Source organism: Dermacentor albipictus, chromosome 2 (assembly GCF_038994185.2).
Source record: "Dermacentor albipictus isolate Rhodes 1998 colony chromosome 2, USDA_Dalb.pri_finalv2, whole genome shotgun sequence".
In the NCBI taxonomy this organism is placed as follows: Eukaryota; Metazoa; Arthropoda; class Arachnida; order Ixodida; family Ixodidae; genus Dermacentor; species Dermacentor albipictus.
In genome coordinates, this window is record NC_091822.1 from 161,169,942 (window position 1) to 161,189,866 (window position 19,925).

Genomic DNA, 19,925 nt, shown 5'->3' on the forward strand with positions numbered 1-19,925 from the left:
GAGAGGCCTTTGCCCTGCAGAGGGCGTAACCAGGCTGATGATGATGATGACGATGAATTTGAAGCAGGTGGTATACATTAAGGTGGTTCTGGAACGCTTTCGGTAAACGCACGTCCCCTGGGAACGGCGGCCACTGTTCGTATACAATTAAGGGTGTGCGCACGCCTTCCGATGTCTTTGCCGCCGTTGCTGACGACTTCGGTTTCGCAAGAGCGTCTCCGCGGCTGCTGCTGCTGAGGTCCCACGCCTCTTCTATGAGCCGCCCGCCCGCGCACACACCGCAGTCGCCGATCGTGCAAGCGTAATCGCTTGTCCAGCGCCTACGAAAGTGCAGCGGTTGTGCCAAAGGCTCACGTGCTTCGGCAGGTTAATCTACTCGCCGACTCACTCCCCATGCATATTCGTTGACCGCAGTCAAATTTTATTTTCGTTCTTCTGAGACACATAGTGAAGGCGCAGAGAACACACTGCTCTTTAAAAACAGCTTTGACTGGTTCACGAGCCCTTTACAGTTTCGCAGATGATATTGGATTACGGTAATTCATTGACTCACGCTGTCCGCACTTATTGAGCGCCTAACGGGGGCATTCCAAAGCGTCCGAAAAGGGCTATCTCACGAGAGAGAGAGAGAGGGGGGGAGGGAGAGAAACGAAGAGGCAAAGATAGGGTGGTTAACCAAGGTCGTGCCAGGTTGGCTACCCTACACTTGGGGCGAGAGAATGTGGAAGAGAGTCAGTCATTCACAGAGCCAGTCGCAGAGGAATCACCACTGTCACAAGCGTTCGTACAATTCAGTATCCTTCAGGGAGTGCAGAAGGGCTTTTGTGGCCTTTTGCATGCAATAATGCATAGGCCATGGTCCAACGATTTTTTCTACCGAGAGCGCTGCATTATCTAACAGGTTGAGCTTAGCTTGTAGAATGTGTCGTTGGGCGTCATAAGATAGACAATGACACAGAAGGTGCTCTATAGAGAGTCACATCCTACTCGCACAAATTGCGCACCGCACTGTCGGCCATCCCTATTAGGAATGAATAGGCAGTGGTATAAGTGCGACGCCCAACCACATGCGACACAGTAAAGTTGATTCGCGACAGAATAGTCCACGTGGGAGGCGAAATCGCAAGTTAGGGTCGAGAGAGTGCAAGCGTGAGTTGGTTAAACCCAAGAGTAGCTGCATTCCAATGACCAGAGTAGCTGCATTCCATTCCACTGGACCAGCGCTGTGAGCGCTGGTCCAGTGGCAGAAGAAGAGCAGTTTGGAGGCGCCGAGAGCAGTTAAATTGGACCCACGCGAAACGCGGAGTGCGAAGGAAGTCACGTGACGCACACCTGTCATAACCTTTTATTGGGGTGCTTCCATCGTTTTTTGGTTCAGCGCGCGCCAGCAATGGCGGCTGAGAAACGAAGCTCGCGTGATAATCACCCCTGGAAGGTGAACAGTCTGGTCGAGTGATACACCCTCGCCCTCGTATACCTGCTCTTGAAGCGCACGGGACGTTTCCATGCAAGCAATCGCGATCTCGCTGCGCGCTAGGAATCCACTCTACTACTCTCTACTACTACTCTACTCCTCTACTACTACTCCCGTTACTCTACTACCACTCTACTACTCTCTACTCTCTGCGCTTTGTTTCCGCTCCTGTTCTGCCAATGTAGTGCCCTTAGATACGGCGATTGAGTTAGGTATGTTGCACTGATGGATGGATGGACGGACGGATGGATGGGCGGATGGAAGGCTGAATAGGAGGATGGACGGGTAAATGAGCGATTGAAGGGACTTGGATGGCTCACTGGCGACTGGATGGATTGATTGAACGGCCCAGCTATAAGGTGGGTGGGTGGATGGACTGACGGATGGATGGATGAATAGGTTGGTAAATGTATGGGTGGATGTACCAATTATTTAAAGGAAAAGACAAATGTCCGCTCTCTGTTGAGATTGAGGATGTTAGGGAAGAGGAGGAAAGGTCAGTGTAGGGCTTAGAAGGGGGCAGTCATTCTACCAAGCGGATGACGCCGCGAACTGACGGGCGAAGGCGTGTAGTGTAGGCTGTAGCTCCCCACAAGTGCTGAGCGCGCCTGCACCTTTAGTTTCCTCCAATCCTCGAGGCTGGACCCCGAACCTCGGTGCTTGTTCCAATGGCCGATGTAGGCTGTACGCATTGCTGAAGAAATGTAGACGGCGGGTGGCTGGGCTTATTCTCGCCTTGTACGTTGTATAGCCCATCGAGGTCGATGTCAGGTATACAGCGGTGCTACAAAGTATATATGCGCTTAATGTGTGCTTGTGCCGAAATAGCGAGAACGTACTCCATCCGGGGTGTATTAAAGCTTTCGCAAATGGGGTCGAATATATGACGAACACGCGCTCCTTTTGTTCTTATTGTATCCTGTCGGCGCCGCTCGCGTCCAACAGGCCCAATAAAATGGGGACTTACTGGGAGTACTCGCGTGGCGTCAAGAACGTAAATTTGATGTCCCCCTTAAAGATTGCACATTCGAGCTGATGATAGTCGGAGTTAGATAACGCGCAGCTTATCAGATCGTGCTAAGTTGTAGAGCGTTATGAAGGCCGCGATGACTGTGTCATTAGCTCCTCCATCGCCACCTATACCAAAGTAGAGCTAAAAACGGAACCAATGATTATCCACATGTTGGTACTGCGTTGCCAAATTTAAGGCAAATGTGGCCAGTCATTGGGTCTACACTGACCCTGTCTTATGTGCTGGTAGAATGTAGCTTCAAGCCTACGGACTACAGGACGAAGACCGCTTTCAGAGGTGGGGAATTAGCCTTGCCTCACACATCGGCCGAGTCACAAAATCCTGCAAATTTAATCTCATCACCTAATCTGATGTCGCGGCTTGTTCGACTGGGCGTTTCGTCTCCCCTGTTACCAAGTTAAATTTAGTTACTCTAATGGGGTGCCAAAGGTGTAGTTCGTGCACCTTGGACGCCACTACAAATGGGTAGCCTCTAAATGAGCACCACGTTTCCTGCTGCCCGCTTACTCGTTCCCACGAGCTGCCCAACTCCAGTCGGCAAATACTCGCCCGGTCCTTCCATTCCCATTTCCAGCCGCTTATCCGAAGTCGCAGCAAACGCGTTTGTTCTTTCTCCGGAAACGCAGTTATAGAATGCAAATGCGCCCTCTCCTCGCGCCGATTATACCCGACAGGAGGTCGCCCTATAATCCGTCCCCTCTGTCTCCCAGGAGATTGGAGCTCAAACACACGTCGCCCGCCGGAGCACACAAGCACGCTTACTTCCACCTTCCTACTTCGAAACAACGTAAGCAGTTGTTGATATCCATGTGAAGGTTACCGCTACCTTGGCGTTATCATCACTAACAAACTAAAATTGGTCGAACCACGTTCTACAAACAACAGCCGATGCCTCAAGATTGCTCAACTATATTAAAGGATCCCTATCCTTGTCTGCTCCGTTGATTGGTAAACTAGCATATGAAATTTTCATCGGTACCAAATTAGAATCATCATCATCATCATCATCATCATCAGCCTGGTTACGCCCACTGCAGGGCAAAGGCCTCTCCCATACTTCTCCAACAGCCCCGGTCATGTACTAATTGTGGCCATGTCATGCCTGCAAACTTCTTAATCTCATCCGCCCGCCTAACTTTCTGCCGCCCCCTGCTACGCTTCCCTTCCCTTGGGATCCAGTCCGTAACCGTTAATGACCATCGGTTATCTTCCTTCCTCATTACATGTCCTGCCCATGCCCATTTCTTTTTCTTGATTTCAACTAAGATGTCATTAACTCGCGTTTGTACCCTCACCCAATCTGCTCTTTTCTTATCCCTTAACGTTACACCTATCATTCTTATCAAATTAGAATATGCGTCTACAATTTCGAATCCGCATACTTGATTGACAAGCACGCGTCTAGCGCGCCGTCGCCTCAGACAACGCGGCATTCCCGAAGCCGATTGCCCCGGCGTCGGCGACCTCTCGTTTCGGCGATCGCTCGAAGACCTCGTCGCACACACCGCCGACAATTGGCCCGCGCGCTCGTTGCGTCGCTTTCTGCTCTGTGCGTGCGTGCGTGTGTATGCAGTACGCGTGTGTGCGAGCTTGCCGTAACCGGTCGCCATCGTGCTTTCACCCCCCCCCCGGGGGGGGGGGTACGAACACGCCTCTGACGCCGCCGTCCGTGAGTCAGAGAATAAATATTCCAACGTCCTTGCCAGGAGACGGGAAAGGAGGTCGGGAGGACGCGACGGAGAACCGAGATAAAACGCAGGAAAAACAAAAAAACACGCGACGAGAGAGCCGGGAGGATTGACGCGACCGACCGAGCGCGGACACGAGGGTGACGGGCCACGACGTCGGCGGGGGAAACGGCGATTTCACGTCAAAGGCGTGAAATCGCCGCCGCCACTCGCTTGACTCGGTGCTCGCACGTTGCTTGGTATACAGCGGCTGCTGCTGCTGCCGTCAGACTCTGTTCGACTCTCGAAGAGAACGCTCACGTCTCACCCACAGCCGCGGCGCGGAGGAAGAGAGTGTATACAGGCTACGGCGATTTTATTCGTGCGTTCCGCTTTCGCTTGCGTGTGAAAACGCGACGCGATTTTCTTTCCCGCGTTTCGCTTTCGCCTTCGCAAGTGTGAACACACACACTGGCGAGGAGACAGAGGGGGAGGAGAGCGACAGACAGGAATAATAACCATCGCGTGATGCATAGCTCGTCACGCCGGCGCCCCTCGGATGACGACTGCCCCAGAGAAGGAACCGCTATGTCCGAGCGATGTAGTAGGCCCGTTCTCACCACGGCGTGGTGTGCTGCGCCGTTAAATGAGCGTGCGCCGTTTGTGTGTGTGTGTGTGTGTGTGTGTGTGTGTGTGTGTGTGCAGGGGTGTTTGCGTGGAGACAACGCTGACACGCAGAGAGACCTCGACACGTGATTCCGTGTAATTTCAAGCGATGTCTGTGTGCACGCGCCTGTTTGTGCGCGCTTTGGGAAGCGAAAAAGAAACCGATGTCCTCGCGCGGCGCCAGCGGCTGGCATGCGGTCGTGTGGGCGACGCCCTTGCAAGCCTCACGCGCGCGCGCCTGGGCTCGCACGGAGCGTTATTGTTGTCCTTTCGGAATGTGGAGGCGCCTTTGTGGAATTGTTGCGTATCCGTCGAGGCGTAATACACGTGTTTGTCAGGTTGTCTGCCGCATGTGCCATTTGTCAATGTGGGTGCCGTTTCGCTCATTCTCGTTTATTTCTTCTCTTTCCTTTCCCTTTGGGAAAGGGATCCGAGGCTGCGGGGATATAACTGGTGTGGACTTTGTATATCTTTTTTTGTGACGGCGATAACAGTGCGACGAATCACAAAGCGACATTCGCGTGGTTCCTAATTCATTGTGTTGGTCTCTCGGTCTGTCTTTCTGTTGTCACAAGATGCCACTGCACGGAAAAAGAGAAAGATTATTCTTATCGCACGGAGTTCAAACTCATAACCTCTGTCTCGCGAGATAGGTGTTCTCACAAAGCACCTCGGCAAATTCTTTCTTTCTTTCTTCCTTTCTTTCTTTGCATTTATTGCAGTGAACCAATGACGCTTGCAGGTAGCACAGACAAGCGAGCTAATAAGTCCTCTCCATTTTCGAAAACACACATGTTGAATTCCCATGGTAGATCGAGATCAAGTTCTTATGCTTCGTATGGAGCAATCCCATTTCAATGGCAGAATGAGAGCGTGAGTTGTGTGTTCCAATGGCAGATTGGGACCAGCCACCGATTCCGGGTCGGCCTGCGGAGGAAAGAAATGTTTGCTCCGCCGAAATCGGCACATTTGACCGGAAGTTCGCGTGACGTATTTCCTTCACCCGCCTCTGCTCTCACTGTCCCGGTCGCCCGTTTCCGGTCGCGTGCAGCTATGGACGACATGGAAAACATGGACGCTACGTACCGGCGTGCGTTACTCTTGCTGCTCCTGAGCAGTGACAGCTCCGACTCAGACACTATAAGTTCCAAATCCAGTTATGATTCTTTCGACATGGATCAAAACAAACGCACAGAATGCTGATTGGGTGGCTAGAGCCACCGTAATGCTGGGATGATCCAGATGATGGTGGTGAGGCCTACCCGATCCACCTAGAGCCCCTTAAACTTCGTAAAGTAGCGCCACGCTTTGAAGAATGCCGCCTCCTCCTCGCGCGCTCTGGCCGAGGCCGACGCCGCGTCGCTATTGGCCCAATGGCATCACGTGGGCCCTCGTGCCGTGCATCAGCGCCATTTTCGCTCGAGGAGCGTCTACGGGATGGCGAGGAGCACGTGTTGGCGCAGTTGCAACGCTCGAGCAGTGTAGGCGGCGCCACGGTCGAGGAGGGAGGGTGAAAGAGAGGAGAAACGAGGAGTGAAGGCGGAGGAGGAGAGTGTCGCTACTTTACGAAGTTTAAGGGGTTTTAGATCCACCTCTAGTTTAGCGCCCTCTCACTTGATTTCCCTGTACTAAGTGGCCCCGCGGGAGCGCACGCATTCAATTCGTAGATTTGACGAGAGCGATCACAGTCGGTGCGACGCGCTTCGATCGTGATCCGGCCGTGCGCTCGCGATCTGCCATTGGAATTCAACAATAGTCTACAGAAGGGCGCCATGAAAGTTGATCCTCATCCTCAAAACGTGCTGTTCGAGCAACGGTATAGCTTTGCATATATTGAATACTGATATAGCGGCAAGGATAAATACCTTACAAAGACGAGCTGCCACTGTGAACTAAATTAAATCTGATCGTATGCGCATCCGTCAGTTGGGGAATCATTTTAATTGTATTAGCGCTGAATAAATTAATGGTTTCGGCGCTTAGATTCAAGACGCGAAGTGTGCACATATATCAGCAGCCTCGTTCGATTGACGGAGTGGCACGCTAATGTTATGTTGATAGATGCACGCGCGTGGCCGAAGCAATTATGCGCTCCACTATATTTCCACGTGCTTCGCGGAAGACCTCGTGTAAATTATGGCGTCGCAATGCGGCGTACGGCCGAAGATCTCACGGTGACGACACATTTAGAGCGATTTCTTGCGCTAAATCTCTCCGAGTTGTGCCACCTGGACATTTCGGATGGCTTTCGAGTACACTGTAACTCACAATCACTGTTAAGCACCTAGTAGCGCGCTTATTGGACGTCATTATAAACCGCTGTCGTCACGCATGAGCGGGTGCGGAAATTGAGAGGTGATTTCTCGTTTCTGCGTGCTTTTCTTGCTTACGGATCCTTCGATTACGACAAGAACTCCTCGGCTTGTACGGTACTAAAAAAAAGAAAAAGAAAGTGAATGTAACTCCCGATGTAGATGTCCTTATTAGTCTTTAGTGTCGTCTGCAATTGTGCTGCACCAGCGCGCACTTTCACGTTGTAGACAGGCGGGCAACGAGGGTCCGTGTGCTGGTCGGTCGGTCGGTCGGTCGGTCGGTCGGTCCTTGTAACATCGGCAGGCTGCTCGACAGCGCTCTCACCAAAGAAAAATAAAACAGAAAATGTCGAGTCGCACACGATGGGTGCTGCATCGCAACGATTCGTCCATAACAGACCCGCGTCGACGAGCCGCTTGAAGGACGGACACTTCGTTCCGCCAAAGTGGACTTCGCAGCAACGGAAAAGCCCGCCATTTTATAACGCGGCGATGCACAGCTTCCGAGATCGATGTAGGACGCACCCAGTTCTCACACCTCGTCACCGTCTGTCTCAAATCATCTAAAGACGCGCCATAGACAAGAAAGAAAGAAAGAAAGAGAAAAAGAAAGAAAGAAAAATCTGTTGCTTTCAATTGACGGCTCGCGAAGCCTCCTTTCATTGCTGTCCGCGCAAGCCGGCGCCGAGTGGCGCAGAAAGAAAGAATGGCAAGCGATCTCCGTGTGGGCTGCGGGAGGTTGTTTAATCTGGAACGACGTTCAGGACGAACGAGCGTGCGGGGATACCTTCTCCAGGGGGGGAAGACAGATGCGTATACGCGGAGAGCGCACTTGCAAAGCCATATACGCACGGACCTCCGCCGCATTCGGAGAAACGCACTTGACCGGTATTCGTCGAGGACCCGTCCTCGGCCTCCATATCTCAGCCGCCCACGTGGTAAAGACGTGCCCAAAGGCGAGGAATGAGCACAGCAACAAGTACAAGAACAAGGACGCCCTATAGAGGAACCGGCTTTTTCGTTTTTGCATTGTTTTTAACCGACCAGTGTATACGTGTAAGATGAGCGACAACGCTTTCTTCCGGGCCTGCGTTTCATCTTCTGTGCGCGGAATTCGCGTTAACGGTGTTGATTGCCTCTCCTATACACAATAAAGGGAAAATTGTCAGCATCCACCCGACTGTATCACTAGGATATAGCGTCCACCTGCTTTCTTTTTTTTTTTCCTCCTCGCGTAGTTCATACATTAGCGCACAGTTCTCGCCGGTATGGAAGAGTACACTAGATCAGCGATCTAGCTAGCTGTGAATGCCACAAATGTGCCAGCCAGAAAACGTTAATATGTAAGAAGCCACCTTTCATTTTCGTCGCAGAGCAGGCAGGAAAAAGAGGAGTTACCGTCTTTAAACGCAAACCTTGCGCTCTCTTTCACATTGGCATGCTGTGCAAGCATTTAAACCCGCCATGCCCTTCTGTCGCACTGTAAATGCATTATATTATATAGAGTAATACCGTCTTTGTTACACCTCTTGCACTTTGCTTTGTGTCGCTTGTGTGCATGTGTTGGTGTCTGGCTATGCCTACCTGAGGGTACTTCTGTGTTTGTTGTTTTTATTTTCGCTGTATTTAAAAATTATTGTGAGATTCTTGTATTGGCGCCCTCGTCAAACACATACGCATTCAAGTTTCATTACTTCAGAGCTTGTCTTCCTTGATCATTCGGTTCTTATCTGTGTGTTGTGTGCGTGGTCTTTCTTTCCCACGACTCTAACCTCATTTTTGCACACCGCTCCATCGTCACACAATTTCCTGCCGAGTGCGGCTTTGTTTCAATATCAACTTAAGAAGCTCCTGCGCTCTTGGAATATGCATCTGGTGTTAATACAGCCTATTTAGAACTACATCGCTTTTAACGAAATCCCGTGTATAAGGAAGTAATTTTTTTGTCGTGCTGACTTTGTTATAACGAGCCATTACTGGGTTTATCAACAGCGTAGTTCCCCAATAGCATACGTTAATTCAGTGAGGCTGCTCCAAAGAATTATCGCTAACGAAGCAGCGATATGCATAAATAAAAAAAATTAAGGGTATGCTGCACTCAGAATGCATAAAATGATATTGGAACGAATTTCGAACCTATGCATTGCAGCTCATCGCTCAAAGAAGTCGGTGAAGTTGGCGAAATTTGTGCTAATCGTACGTGCAAGACCGCATGCAAGCAAAGCCAGCGTCACATTGCGAAGATAATCACGCCTGCTGTGCATTAATTAATTCACTCTCACTCACTTCCTAACTCGAATGCTGCTCACGGCCCAGCTTGCGAACAGACTCAGTTTTGCCGTCGTTATGCAAAAAAAAAAACAACGAAAAGCAGGAGTGAAATACAGGAGCGCAAGGCTCTATGCTACTAACGAATTAATTGCTATACGCAGACTCAGTGCTATTATTTCTGCTAATGTCACAGGCCGCATTGAGGAGGAGGAAAGGCTGCGCGCCTCCGTCTCCGCCGCCGGCCGACAGATGACGCCAGCGTTGCCAGCCGTTCCCCTCCGCGCGCGCCGGCCACGTGACCCACTGCCGCAGGAGACCGTTGCGTGTGCTCCTGTCTGGGCTGCCGTCGAGCGTCGAGAGTGAAAAGCAGACCGACCGCGGCACGAGCGGGATGGACGGGGCGGTGCTCTAGCGGGAGCGCGCGGGCGAGCGTACTACTATCACAACAACACGGCGGCGGCGGCGGCGGTGGCGGCAGCTTTCGCCTCGACAACACGACCGACGGCGCGAGGAATTCGAAAGCGCTAGCGCGGTACCGGCGTTCGGAAGGTGGTGCGCGTTGTGTGTGACGTGCGCGCGTCGTGCAGTGCGTGCGCGAGTGCCTTCCGAAGTTCGTAGAAAGAGGCGGCCAGCCGGCCCCCGAACCGACAAGCAGTTGTGAGCCATGTGTTCGGCGGCGTACGAGCTCGGCGCCGTGCGGCTGGAGATCCGGCCGCTGCGGCCGTTCAAGTCGAGCGAGGAGTACCTGTGGGCCATGAAGGAAGACCTGGCCGAGTGGATGAACACGCTGTACGGCCTCAAGCTGACGCCCGAGACGTTCCTCGAGTCGCTCGACGACGGCGTCACGCTGTGCCGGCACGCCAACAAGGTGCTCGAGGCGGCCCGGCGCGAAGGCCGGCTGGCCGCGCTCAAGCTGCCGGACCGCGACGTCGTGTACCGCGCCGACGTGCAGCGCGGCACGTTCCAGGCGCGCGACAACGTGTCCAACTTCATCGCCTTCTGCCGCGCGCTGGACATCAAGGAGTGCCTGCTCTTCGAGACCGAGGACCTGGTGATGCGCAAGAACGAGCGCAGCTTCATACTGTGCCTGCTGGAAGTGGCCCGCCGCGGGGCCCGGCTGGGCATGCTCGCGCCGCTGCTGGTGCAGTTCGAGCAGGAGATCGACGCCGAGCTCGAGCACGAGGAGTGCGACTCGGACGAGGAACCGCCGCCGCCCCGGCCGCAGATCATCACCAACGACTTGCGATCGCTACACGAAAGGGTGAGTGGACGATTTCGGTTGGCCCGTGGCCGCATATTGATCGTTCGCGAAAGTGTGTGACTTGGAAAATGGCTGGCGACGAGCTGAAGGCCAGCGAGAGCTACGATTCGTTGATGCTACAAGTGGCAGAGCTCTTCCGATCGGCCTGACACTTGGAGGGCGGGTGTTCTTAGCGGTAACGTCTCGGATTGTGCGGAGAAATCTGTCGCCGTTTTCCCCAGCAACGCCTTTGCGAAGGGCCTAGATGCTTGTTGTCCAGAGCCGATATTATATAATTTTGTATCATTTCTTCTCCCCGAGCGTTGTTCGGTGAGTTTTCAATCGTAGCTCTCGAGAGGGTTTGCGCATCGGAGCGCCCAGAAATGTTTCCCGCGTTTTCTTTTTTTCCTTATGTTCGTCGGTAAAGCTGTATGCGGGGGACGGATCGCTGCAGTTCAGTCTGCGGACGAGGATAACTTTGCTCAGTGCTGCCGAATTGCGCCTCGCACAAAGGAAGCCGCTGACGAGGCGCTTGCTACACGATTCGTTGTCACATCAGACTGGTCTGCGAACCGATTAAACGATCGGCCCCATCGTGTGAATCCAGGTTAGCGGGTAACTTCCGTGGCTGTATTGCATGTTACGTCTTACAGCGGTCGCAATCGCGACTTTCGCGGTACGCACCACAAGAAAAAAAAAAGAAGAAAGGGAAAAGAACCGCGTAACGATTCCGCAACATTACTCCGAATGCGTGGATGCGTTTCCAGGTTCACCTGCTTTTGTAGCAGTGGTTCAATATACTTGGGACTACACCACGTTTAGAAAACGACTACGGAGCGATTATACGTCGCAGGTACGTGTAATTACGCTTAAGAAGCGCTGTGATCGGTTATATCCTGCTATCATTTCAATTTATATCGGACCAGTTCGGTCGTTATCGTGCGCTCCAGTCTTTTTTTTTTTCTTTTCTGCGGGCAATTTCAATTGACTAGCGTTGTACCATCGTCCTGCAAGTGGCCCTATCCTTCTTCGCTAACAAGTCAAGAAAGATTTAAGGAAAGTGAATCTAGCCTCACGAATAATAAATGTGCCACGGAGTCGGCACATTTCTCCGCGACGCACGGATGCTGCGCGAAGCATTCTGTCGACCTCGGCTGACAGCTGTTGCAGCGTTTCCGGCGCGGTAGATAAAGAGGAAATTGTGTACACTAACAGTTTATACATACGATGAGGCCAGGCTGCCGCTAACGCACTAGACTCGAAAATTTACGTCCACTTGTTAATTTTCGCTTCTGATAGACTTGTGCAGGCAAATATCACACACACCGACAAGTGCAAAAATCTGAGGTTGACGGCTGTGATCGCGGCCAAACATTAGTTGCCTTTTTCTTATTTATATAATTATTATTTTTTGTTGTGTGTGTGTGTGACGGAGGTTCTTTGTAGCACCTAAGGCTAAGTGCGGTATTTACTTATGCGCGCGTAATGAAATATCCATCTTACAGCGACATAACCGTTGAGGGTTCTTTAGAGAAAGTTATTTCGCGTCTGTCGTGCGTATTTGCTCATTTATCGTCACCGTGTTGCCATTCTAGAAGTCGCCAGAAAAGAAAGCTCTCGCGCCAATCGCAAGTATTAGAACCCGGGAACGCGAAGCACGAGCCGTCGTGCAGCCGTCTTGTAGTAGTCGTGTGTAGCCGTCTTGTAGCTGTCGTGTGTAGCCGTCTTGTAGACGTCGTGTCTTTGCGTTGGCGTTGGCTCAGCCAGCGCCGTTTCTTGGTTGCGCGTCGGACAATTCTGTAGAGCGGCCTTTCGACATTTTTTTTTCTTCTTTTTTGTTCAATACGTTTTCGTTCGAAGCCGGGGGGAAGGAAATAGGGAGTGACTATTACGTAACACTTTATACGGCACCCAGCGCGTTCTCGTTAAGCATTGCGCTAGACTGCGTTCTCCCTCTAGCAGTATATACCGTTCTACATGCATGTTTCATCCTCGCATGCAATGTCCTCTTCGAGCATTGAGCCGCATCTCCGAGATTCACGCAATCGAGGGCTTGGTTTCGTCGCGTACGTGACGCAGATGTTCTGTACACGAGCTTTTTTTTTTTTCACCCCGATTTCTACTTCGCTACCGAAAGCCGTACGATGCGCGTTTCTTTTTTCTTTTCTCTTTTTTTTCCCCCTTGTCGGCCATGGATGATGAAAGACGTAACCGGTTGTGACAGTCGTCGGTCGGTGGCGCCGGCGACCTTGCCCCGGGGGGGGGGGGGGAGGGGGGAGGGGGGGTTGAGGCCGCCGTCAGCACTGCACTCGGCGAGAGAACGGGATCTTGACTTTCATCGCTGCGAGATGCGCACGCGCATTGCTGAGCGCGAGAGCGAGGCGAAGGAAAAGTAAGGGGAAACGAAACGGTATAAAGAGGAAAGAGCTTCAAGTCGTACGTGGAGGAAGCCGAAAGGAGATCGACTTATGCGTTGGCTCAGCGCAGTGGCGCGTTACCGGCGTTCTTTTTTCTTTCATATACGTGTAAGAGATCCATCACCGCGTTTTGCGTGCTTTGCATAATCCACCTCAAGGTATGAGCGCAGATCCGTCGCCGCGGCCCTAGTACATGACCTGAAAGCTCAGGTATAGGCGCACTCGTTTAGAAGAGTAAATGAAGAAATAAAATTAGAAGAAAGAAAGAAACGGCGGGAGGGCGCGCTTACAGACACGGGGGATGAACTTTTCTTTATCGGCAATGCCTATCTCCGCAGTCTTGACAAATACTTAGAGTAGAACGTCAAAAAAAAAAAAAAAAAAACTGGTTTAAACTTCAAGCCCTCTTGCACTTCAACGTGTGCTCCTAATTAGTATTCTGGCACCGATTGACAGCTCGGGGCATAAACGCGAATGCCCGCGAAGGACGGGTCTTTTTCTCGTCGGTAGCCATATATATCTGATTTCGGTGCGTCCGCCACGCCGGCCATCTTTTATGATTCCCCAAGCGCTGCTTTAGCCTGCAAGTCGACTTCCCTGGAATGCAGATGCGACGCACCGCGTACGCGGTAAGAACAGGCACTCGGTGGGCGCATACCGCTGTTGGAAAAAAAGGTAGGGCCGCCGCCCTTTGATGTGTGCACCTAATTTCGGCCGGATTGTCAGTTTAGTGTCGCGCGTACGCGCATAGAGAGAGAGAGAGAGAGAGAGAGAGATCAAGGGCAGGAAAGGCAGGGAGGTCAACCGGACCAGTACCCGGTTTGCTACCCTACACTGAGGGGGAGGGGTGAAATGGAACGCGCCGTAAAAGTTGTGGACCGACAGAAATGCGTCTCGCCGATTGCGCAGCCAAGTTCTAAAGGAGGAGCAAGCCGGCTGGCCCTTTTAACACCGCCGCAGTCGCGATTTCGCTTGGATTCCAGTTCGACGCCCTCCCTGCCCCAAGTGGCGTTGCCTCGCGCCGTATACGCGCGGTACACCCCGTATCCGTCGTTCTCGTGCTGTGAAACGAAACGAACCCGCCCGATATGCGATCGAGGTATGTGTGCATAGTGATGGTTCGATAAAGAAGGGCAAGTGTTGTTGCCCCCCCTATCTATCGGCTGCCCCGTGTGGTACAGCGGGGAGTCCGAAGACGGAGTGCCTTCGTCGATATAGGCGGCCCGGTCTTGCGTTCCGGTTTCACGGCCGCCTAGCAGCGGCGGCGGCAGTCCACTCGGAGCCGCGACCGCGCCCACGTCTTTTTCCCTCCGGGCTCTGGCATTGCGCTCTCTCCCGCCATTGCGCAGTTGACGCACGTTTTAGACGCACACGCTCGCTCTCCCACGCGCATTTCCTGGCTGCCCAGGCTCACCAGCGCTTTCGTTGGCTCGTTTCCTTTTCTCTTTTGCTTCCCCCCCTCCCTCCCTCCCTCCCTCCCTCCCTCCCTCCCTCTCTCTCTCTCTCTCTCTCTCTCTCTCTCTCTCTCCTCATTCTCTTTCTTTTTTTGTCCGTGCTGAAAACCATGTTGCGCCGTTCTTGGACACTGCCAAAGCTCGTCTCGTTCGCGTTTTTTTTTTTATTAAAGATGTCTGCGTACTATTGAAGTGCGAGGTCGCGCGGTAAGGCTGAGAGAGACCGGTGAAAACTGTGCTTTTCTTTGGAGGTTCACTTGCAGCTTAACTGAAAATGTATACGAAGCCTTGACACAACGTACGCGATTCCGCTCGAGACCTCGCAGCCGTGAATCTTTCCTCTCTTTACGGTTAGGTGTCGTTTTCGTCGTCTTCACCGTGATTTTGTCTGCGCGCTTCAACTGTGTGTATGAAATAGCTGGCTCGTAAGTTGATACTGCGTTGTAATGTGTAGTGACTCTGCTGCAAATAAAACCAGCATGTGCGTGCTTTCGTTCAAGAGCAGATTTTTTTTCTTCGAAGCACCCATTATTTCCTCCTCTAGTAAGCGACTTCTGACCGCAAAATGAACATATATAGACTTTCGAAAGTGTGCTTTCTCAGGCTAAACTGATATAGGATTTCCCTTTAACGTCAAATTAGCATTGCCTGTAGCACACAGCCCTCAAGCCCTATTCCGATGAGTTGCGCGGTGGTTAAACCGAAACGTGAATATCGCTCAGTTCAACAGTCGCATGAAGTTGCCCGTTAGGTATGCTACATACACCTGTGGGAGCCTGTATTGTATTACTCCGTTGTACATGTATCGAAGGTGTTGCGACATACAATGACTTCGGACGTATCAGAGCTAGTCAAGAGCCCATAGCATCCGTCACGGTTAAAGATATGGCCATTAGCTCGCGTTAGAACCTGTCATCCGTCGAAATAACAAGATCCCCGCGATCGCTCGTGACGTCACTTCTCACAGCGCTCACGCCTTCTGTTCTATAGCTAAATGTTCCTGGACGAACGCGCTGTGGAAAGCATGCACAGCTTTTGCGCGAGCCGCTACCAAATCGCGCAGTTTTACTTTGTCAGTGTTAGCCAGGGACAACGGTGAGCCAGCCTCGGTAAGATGTTATGCTCAGCCGCGGAAAGATGTTATACTCAATCTTGCCTTGAAGATGACCTTTGGTCGAAGACCTTTTCCGTCGCCAAGGAGCTGTACATTCGGTCCAATTACGCGCTTGTGGCATATGTGCTTCATAGACTTTCATGCTTTTTTTATTGTATTTTCTTTTCTCAGCGTTCATTTCGGAACACATGCAACCGCCACAGCTGTATTTGCGCAACACGTTGTATTATATTGCGACGCGCGTATACGCCGCCACGTGAGAGCAAATGACGCATAGTGCACGTCACACGTGTACATTATGGCTCATTCTGAAAGGAAATCCGTAATCAGTGTTCAGACGAACGTAACTCCAGCGTATCGTCAACGTCGCAGGGAAACGTAAAGGGATTGATGTGGCCTGTTAGATAGACCTATATTGGCTCAAGATTACTGCCCATTCCTCTGTGTACTGAGCTGTAATCAGAACAAAAATTGAGATTTGGCGTTCCTTTTAAGAATGATGCATTCGTTGCTGTGATGGTATGTGTCCTACAGTATGCGCATACATTCTGATTTACTGTCAGGAAATAATTAGTATTCAGACGAACATAACGCGAACGTATATACTTCACAGGGAAAAATATGCAAAATGTTTGATTAGGCCTGTTATAGCCATACTGTATATGATTCGAGTGATGTATGCGTTGTTATAGGATGGGATGTGCCCTACATCACGGGTATACCGCGTCATCCTGGAGTCGTAGATACCTGTCAATTGTTCCTTTAAATTTTGCTTACACTAGTGTTATCTTTAGGCCCGGCATACAAACAAATAAGTGTTACGATGGTTGACGGGCGTAGGCAACGCCCGTCCCTTAGTGAACGAGACAGTCGTACCAGCCGAAGAACGCCGGGTTTATTCACGCTCGGAAATATAAAGAAAAGGTAAGGGGAGAGGAAAGGTGGGATACAAAGATACTGCGCACGTGCGCACTGAAGGAAATAGCTTGCTTGTCAAGTTCATGGGTTACCGCAATAAGAAAGCTGGCTACGTAGCTAGCTAGCAAGAAAAGCATCATACCCGAGAAGTGCTGCGCAAAACGAACAGAGAGCACCAGAATGTGAAGGAACGAAAGTCGACGATTGCGTATGTGAGCGAATAGCGCTAACGACTGAACAAACGCTTTCCTCGCCGAGTCCGACCATCGACCGACCATCAACCGCGACAACGGCCGAAAGAAAATCCATTTGCTTTAAAACAGGGGTTGGGACTGAATAGAGCTGGGAGCCGAAGCAGGAGGAGTTGCCGGTCTGTTGAGCGACCGTTTATTTCGCCGTGTCAGTAAAAGCGCGTGTATTCTGGCTCCCCATGGCGTCGCCTCACTCCCTCCTTCCCTCTCTCTCTCTGTGTGGGGGGGAGCGGAGGGGGGAGTCCTCGCGCTGCGCCTAGCGTCCGCACTCCTGCTCATTTGGCCGGTCGCCGAGCCGCTTCGTGATCAACAGGTTGTCGTCGCTCTGCGCCGCGAGACCGCCACGCGACGCGAGTTCGTAGCTTTTTTACAGTCGCGTGCCCGTCAGCCGCTCTCTTGCATGCATCGACCTTCGCAGCCGCACCGCCAGCTGGGCCCGCACAGCGCGCTCGGGGAATGTCGTTCTCCGCTGTCGCCTCTAAACCGCGCAACAACAAGCGAGTCAACGGGGGAATCCTCCTGCGTCACGTGCACAGCCGCCTCGTTGTCTCGTCCGGTCTCGAATTTTGTTTGCGCTTCCTCGTTCGCTTCGCCCAGATTACGGGCGCCAGCTGCTGGGGGCATGTTTGTATACGATAGCGCTGTGTGCTGCTTTGACGTGGGAAACTGTCGGTGGCCTCTCGGGGGTTTGTGACAAAGTGCACTCTAAACATTTTTACACCCTTAAGGGTGTTTTCTTGTCGCACTGTAACACCCTTATCGTTAGGGCCTTACAAACGTTTATAGAGGACAACAGCGGAGCTCTAAGGAGACGTGCGATGACAAAAGACGTAGTTGAAAACTGTGTAATCATTCTGACAGCCTTGGGCGCATATAAATATCCGACAGGAGAGTTTCCTATCTCTCCCTGTGAAATTCTCTTGTCGGATATTTCTGTGCGCCCAAGGCTGTCAGAATGATTACATAGTTTTCAACTACGTCTTTTGTCATCGCACGTCTCGTCAGAGATCCGCTGTTGTCCTCTATAAATTTTTTAGGGCTCTGATGTTAAGGGCAACGTTACTAGATTACTATCTAGTAGCGTTGGTTAAGGGTGCTACCGCGCGACAAAAACACCCTTAAAACACCTTTAAGGGTGTCACAAATTTTTTAGAGTGTGCTTTGCTTCCCTGTGGTGTACGTGGTACGCTGGATCTGCGCCGTGCACTTCGTAAAAAGGCACTGCCTCGCCGTGTACCCCATAAATGGTGTCTCATGAAAAAAATGCACTGTGTTAAGGCGTACACGGCGGTACACCACCGTTTAATATCTTGCGTTTCGCGAGGCGAATGAATCAGTTTCCGCACGTGCAACCGGAGCTGTTCTCGCTGCTAGAGTGACAAGGGCCCAGTTCTCCCATACCATCTGACGACGTTGACCGTTCATTGGTTATCCTTTAGGCGTCACCTTCAAGGATGTGCTCGTCCTTCTCGCGCACTTTCTGGACCCTGGGGTACTCCTGGTGACGTCCTTCTCATGGGCGTGAGACACATCCCGGGTATACCCTGTTCAAAAATGCCAGGTTCATTTTATTTTGCGCAGTGCTTAGCAGCCACTTTGATTTTCTACGACGTGACCTAATTCGATCGTATTTCTATGTGTTAAATCACCTGATCTTTGTGTGTGTGTGTGTGTGTGTGTGTGTGTGTGTGTGTGTGTGTGCGTGCGAGAGAGAGAGAGAGAGAGAGAGAGAGAGAGAGAGAGAGAGAGAGAGAGAGAGATAAGGATCGGGCAACCCGAGGGCCTTGATTTTTTTTTAGCATCTTAAGAAGTTCAGAAAAAGCTGGGGGGAAATTGTGAACCTACTTGAACGTAACCTAATTCGATCGTATTTCTATGTGTTAAATCACCTGATCTTTGTGTGTGTGTGCGTGTGCGTGTGTGTGTGTGTGTGTGTGTGTGTGTGTGTGTGTGTGTGTGTGTGTGTGCGCGAGAGAGAGAGAGAGAGAGAGAGAGAGAGAGAGAGAGAGATAAGAATCGGGGAAACCGAGGACCTTGATTTTTTTTTTTTTAGTCGGCATCTTAAGAAGTTCAGGAAAAGCTGGGGGGAAATTGTGAACGATGTTATAGCGGCAGAGATATACTGAGTGACGCCGCCATGCGGAACTTGACGTTCGCAGCGGACCCCCATAAGCTGGCACCCATCCTCGACTCCCTTCTTGAGCAGACGCTTCGCGTTTCAGCCGAGCTTCCGTTTCCGGACGAAGAGCCTGTTCGTGTCTGTAAAGCTTCGACTGGGGCTAGTCGGCAAGACGTTGTTCTCCTTACTGCGTTGTAACTACTATTCACGCGATAGTAAAGTTAATTGAAAGGGGCACACACGTGCGAGCACGTGTGTACTTTTCATTTATTTTGTCCTTTTGCGCGAACAGCACAGCGTGGTAAACAGAATAGTGTTCGTATCAGCGTGCACAAACAGGCGCTCGCGCTGACTGCAAAGGCGTGGCCCGGCGAGCATCCCAGGGGCGCCTGGGGCTGGACACACGTTGCTTGCATGCGGAGGAGCGGTCACCGAGCCTGCAGCTCCGATCGATACCGTTTCCTCCGCTCTATGCCGCCTCTTCCCATTACCTTGCTCTCCTCCAGCCTGTCTGCGTTGAGACTGGCCACTGTCTCTCTCTCTCTCCCTCCGATTGCTTCCTTCCTGTCTCGGGCTCAAAGGCCCCGCAATGACTGCCTGGCCGCCGGCTCACTCTCTTGGCTATCTGTTGCGCTTCGGCGCCGTTTGGTCCTTGTTCGTTTGCAGCCGACTTTGTGTGCATCGGGCAGTGACCCAGGTCGCGACCGTTGGTGGACGCGGTGGATTCGCGGTCTTGGGAACTGCACCGATAGCGAGTACTCGGCATTTTTAGTATGCAGGCGGAGTATGCTCGGCTCACGTTGCATTCGTTTGCTCTGCGTATTTGAGGAACAAGGCAGGGCAGCCGAGCGTACAGGAGACCGCCAGGACTATAAGAGGGACGCTGGAAAGGAGACCATCTTGAAAAGGAGGGGAGCAGGTTACGAAAACCGCAATGCAGAGTAGGAGACACGTCGCCTACTCGCATCTTTATTTTAATATTATTATTT

The 19,925-nt window shown here is 51.8% G+C and overlaps 1 protein-coding gene across 1 annotated transcript in view; it reads left to right on the forward strand.

Annotated features, from left to right (window-relative positions):
* The first annotated feature begins 9,717 nt into the window (after window positions 1-9,717).
* LOC139056200 (GAS2-like protein 1) overlaps window positions 9,718-19,925 on the forward strand; it is a 242,432-nt gene continuing 232,224 nt past the window's right edge. Inside the window, exon 1 of the mRNA XM_070534226.1 lies at window positions 9,718-10,684. Coding sequence (XP_070390327.1) covers window positions 10,088-10,684 — 597 coding nt within the window. The 5' untranslated portion in view covers window positions 9,718-10,087. The remainder of the gene's footprint in view (window positions 10,685-19,925) is intronic.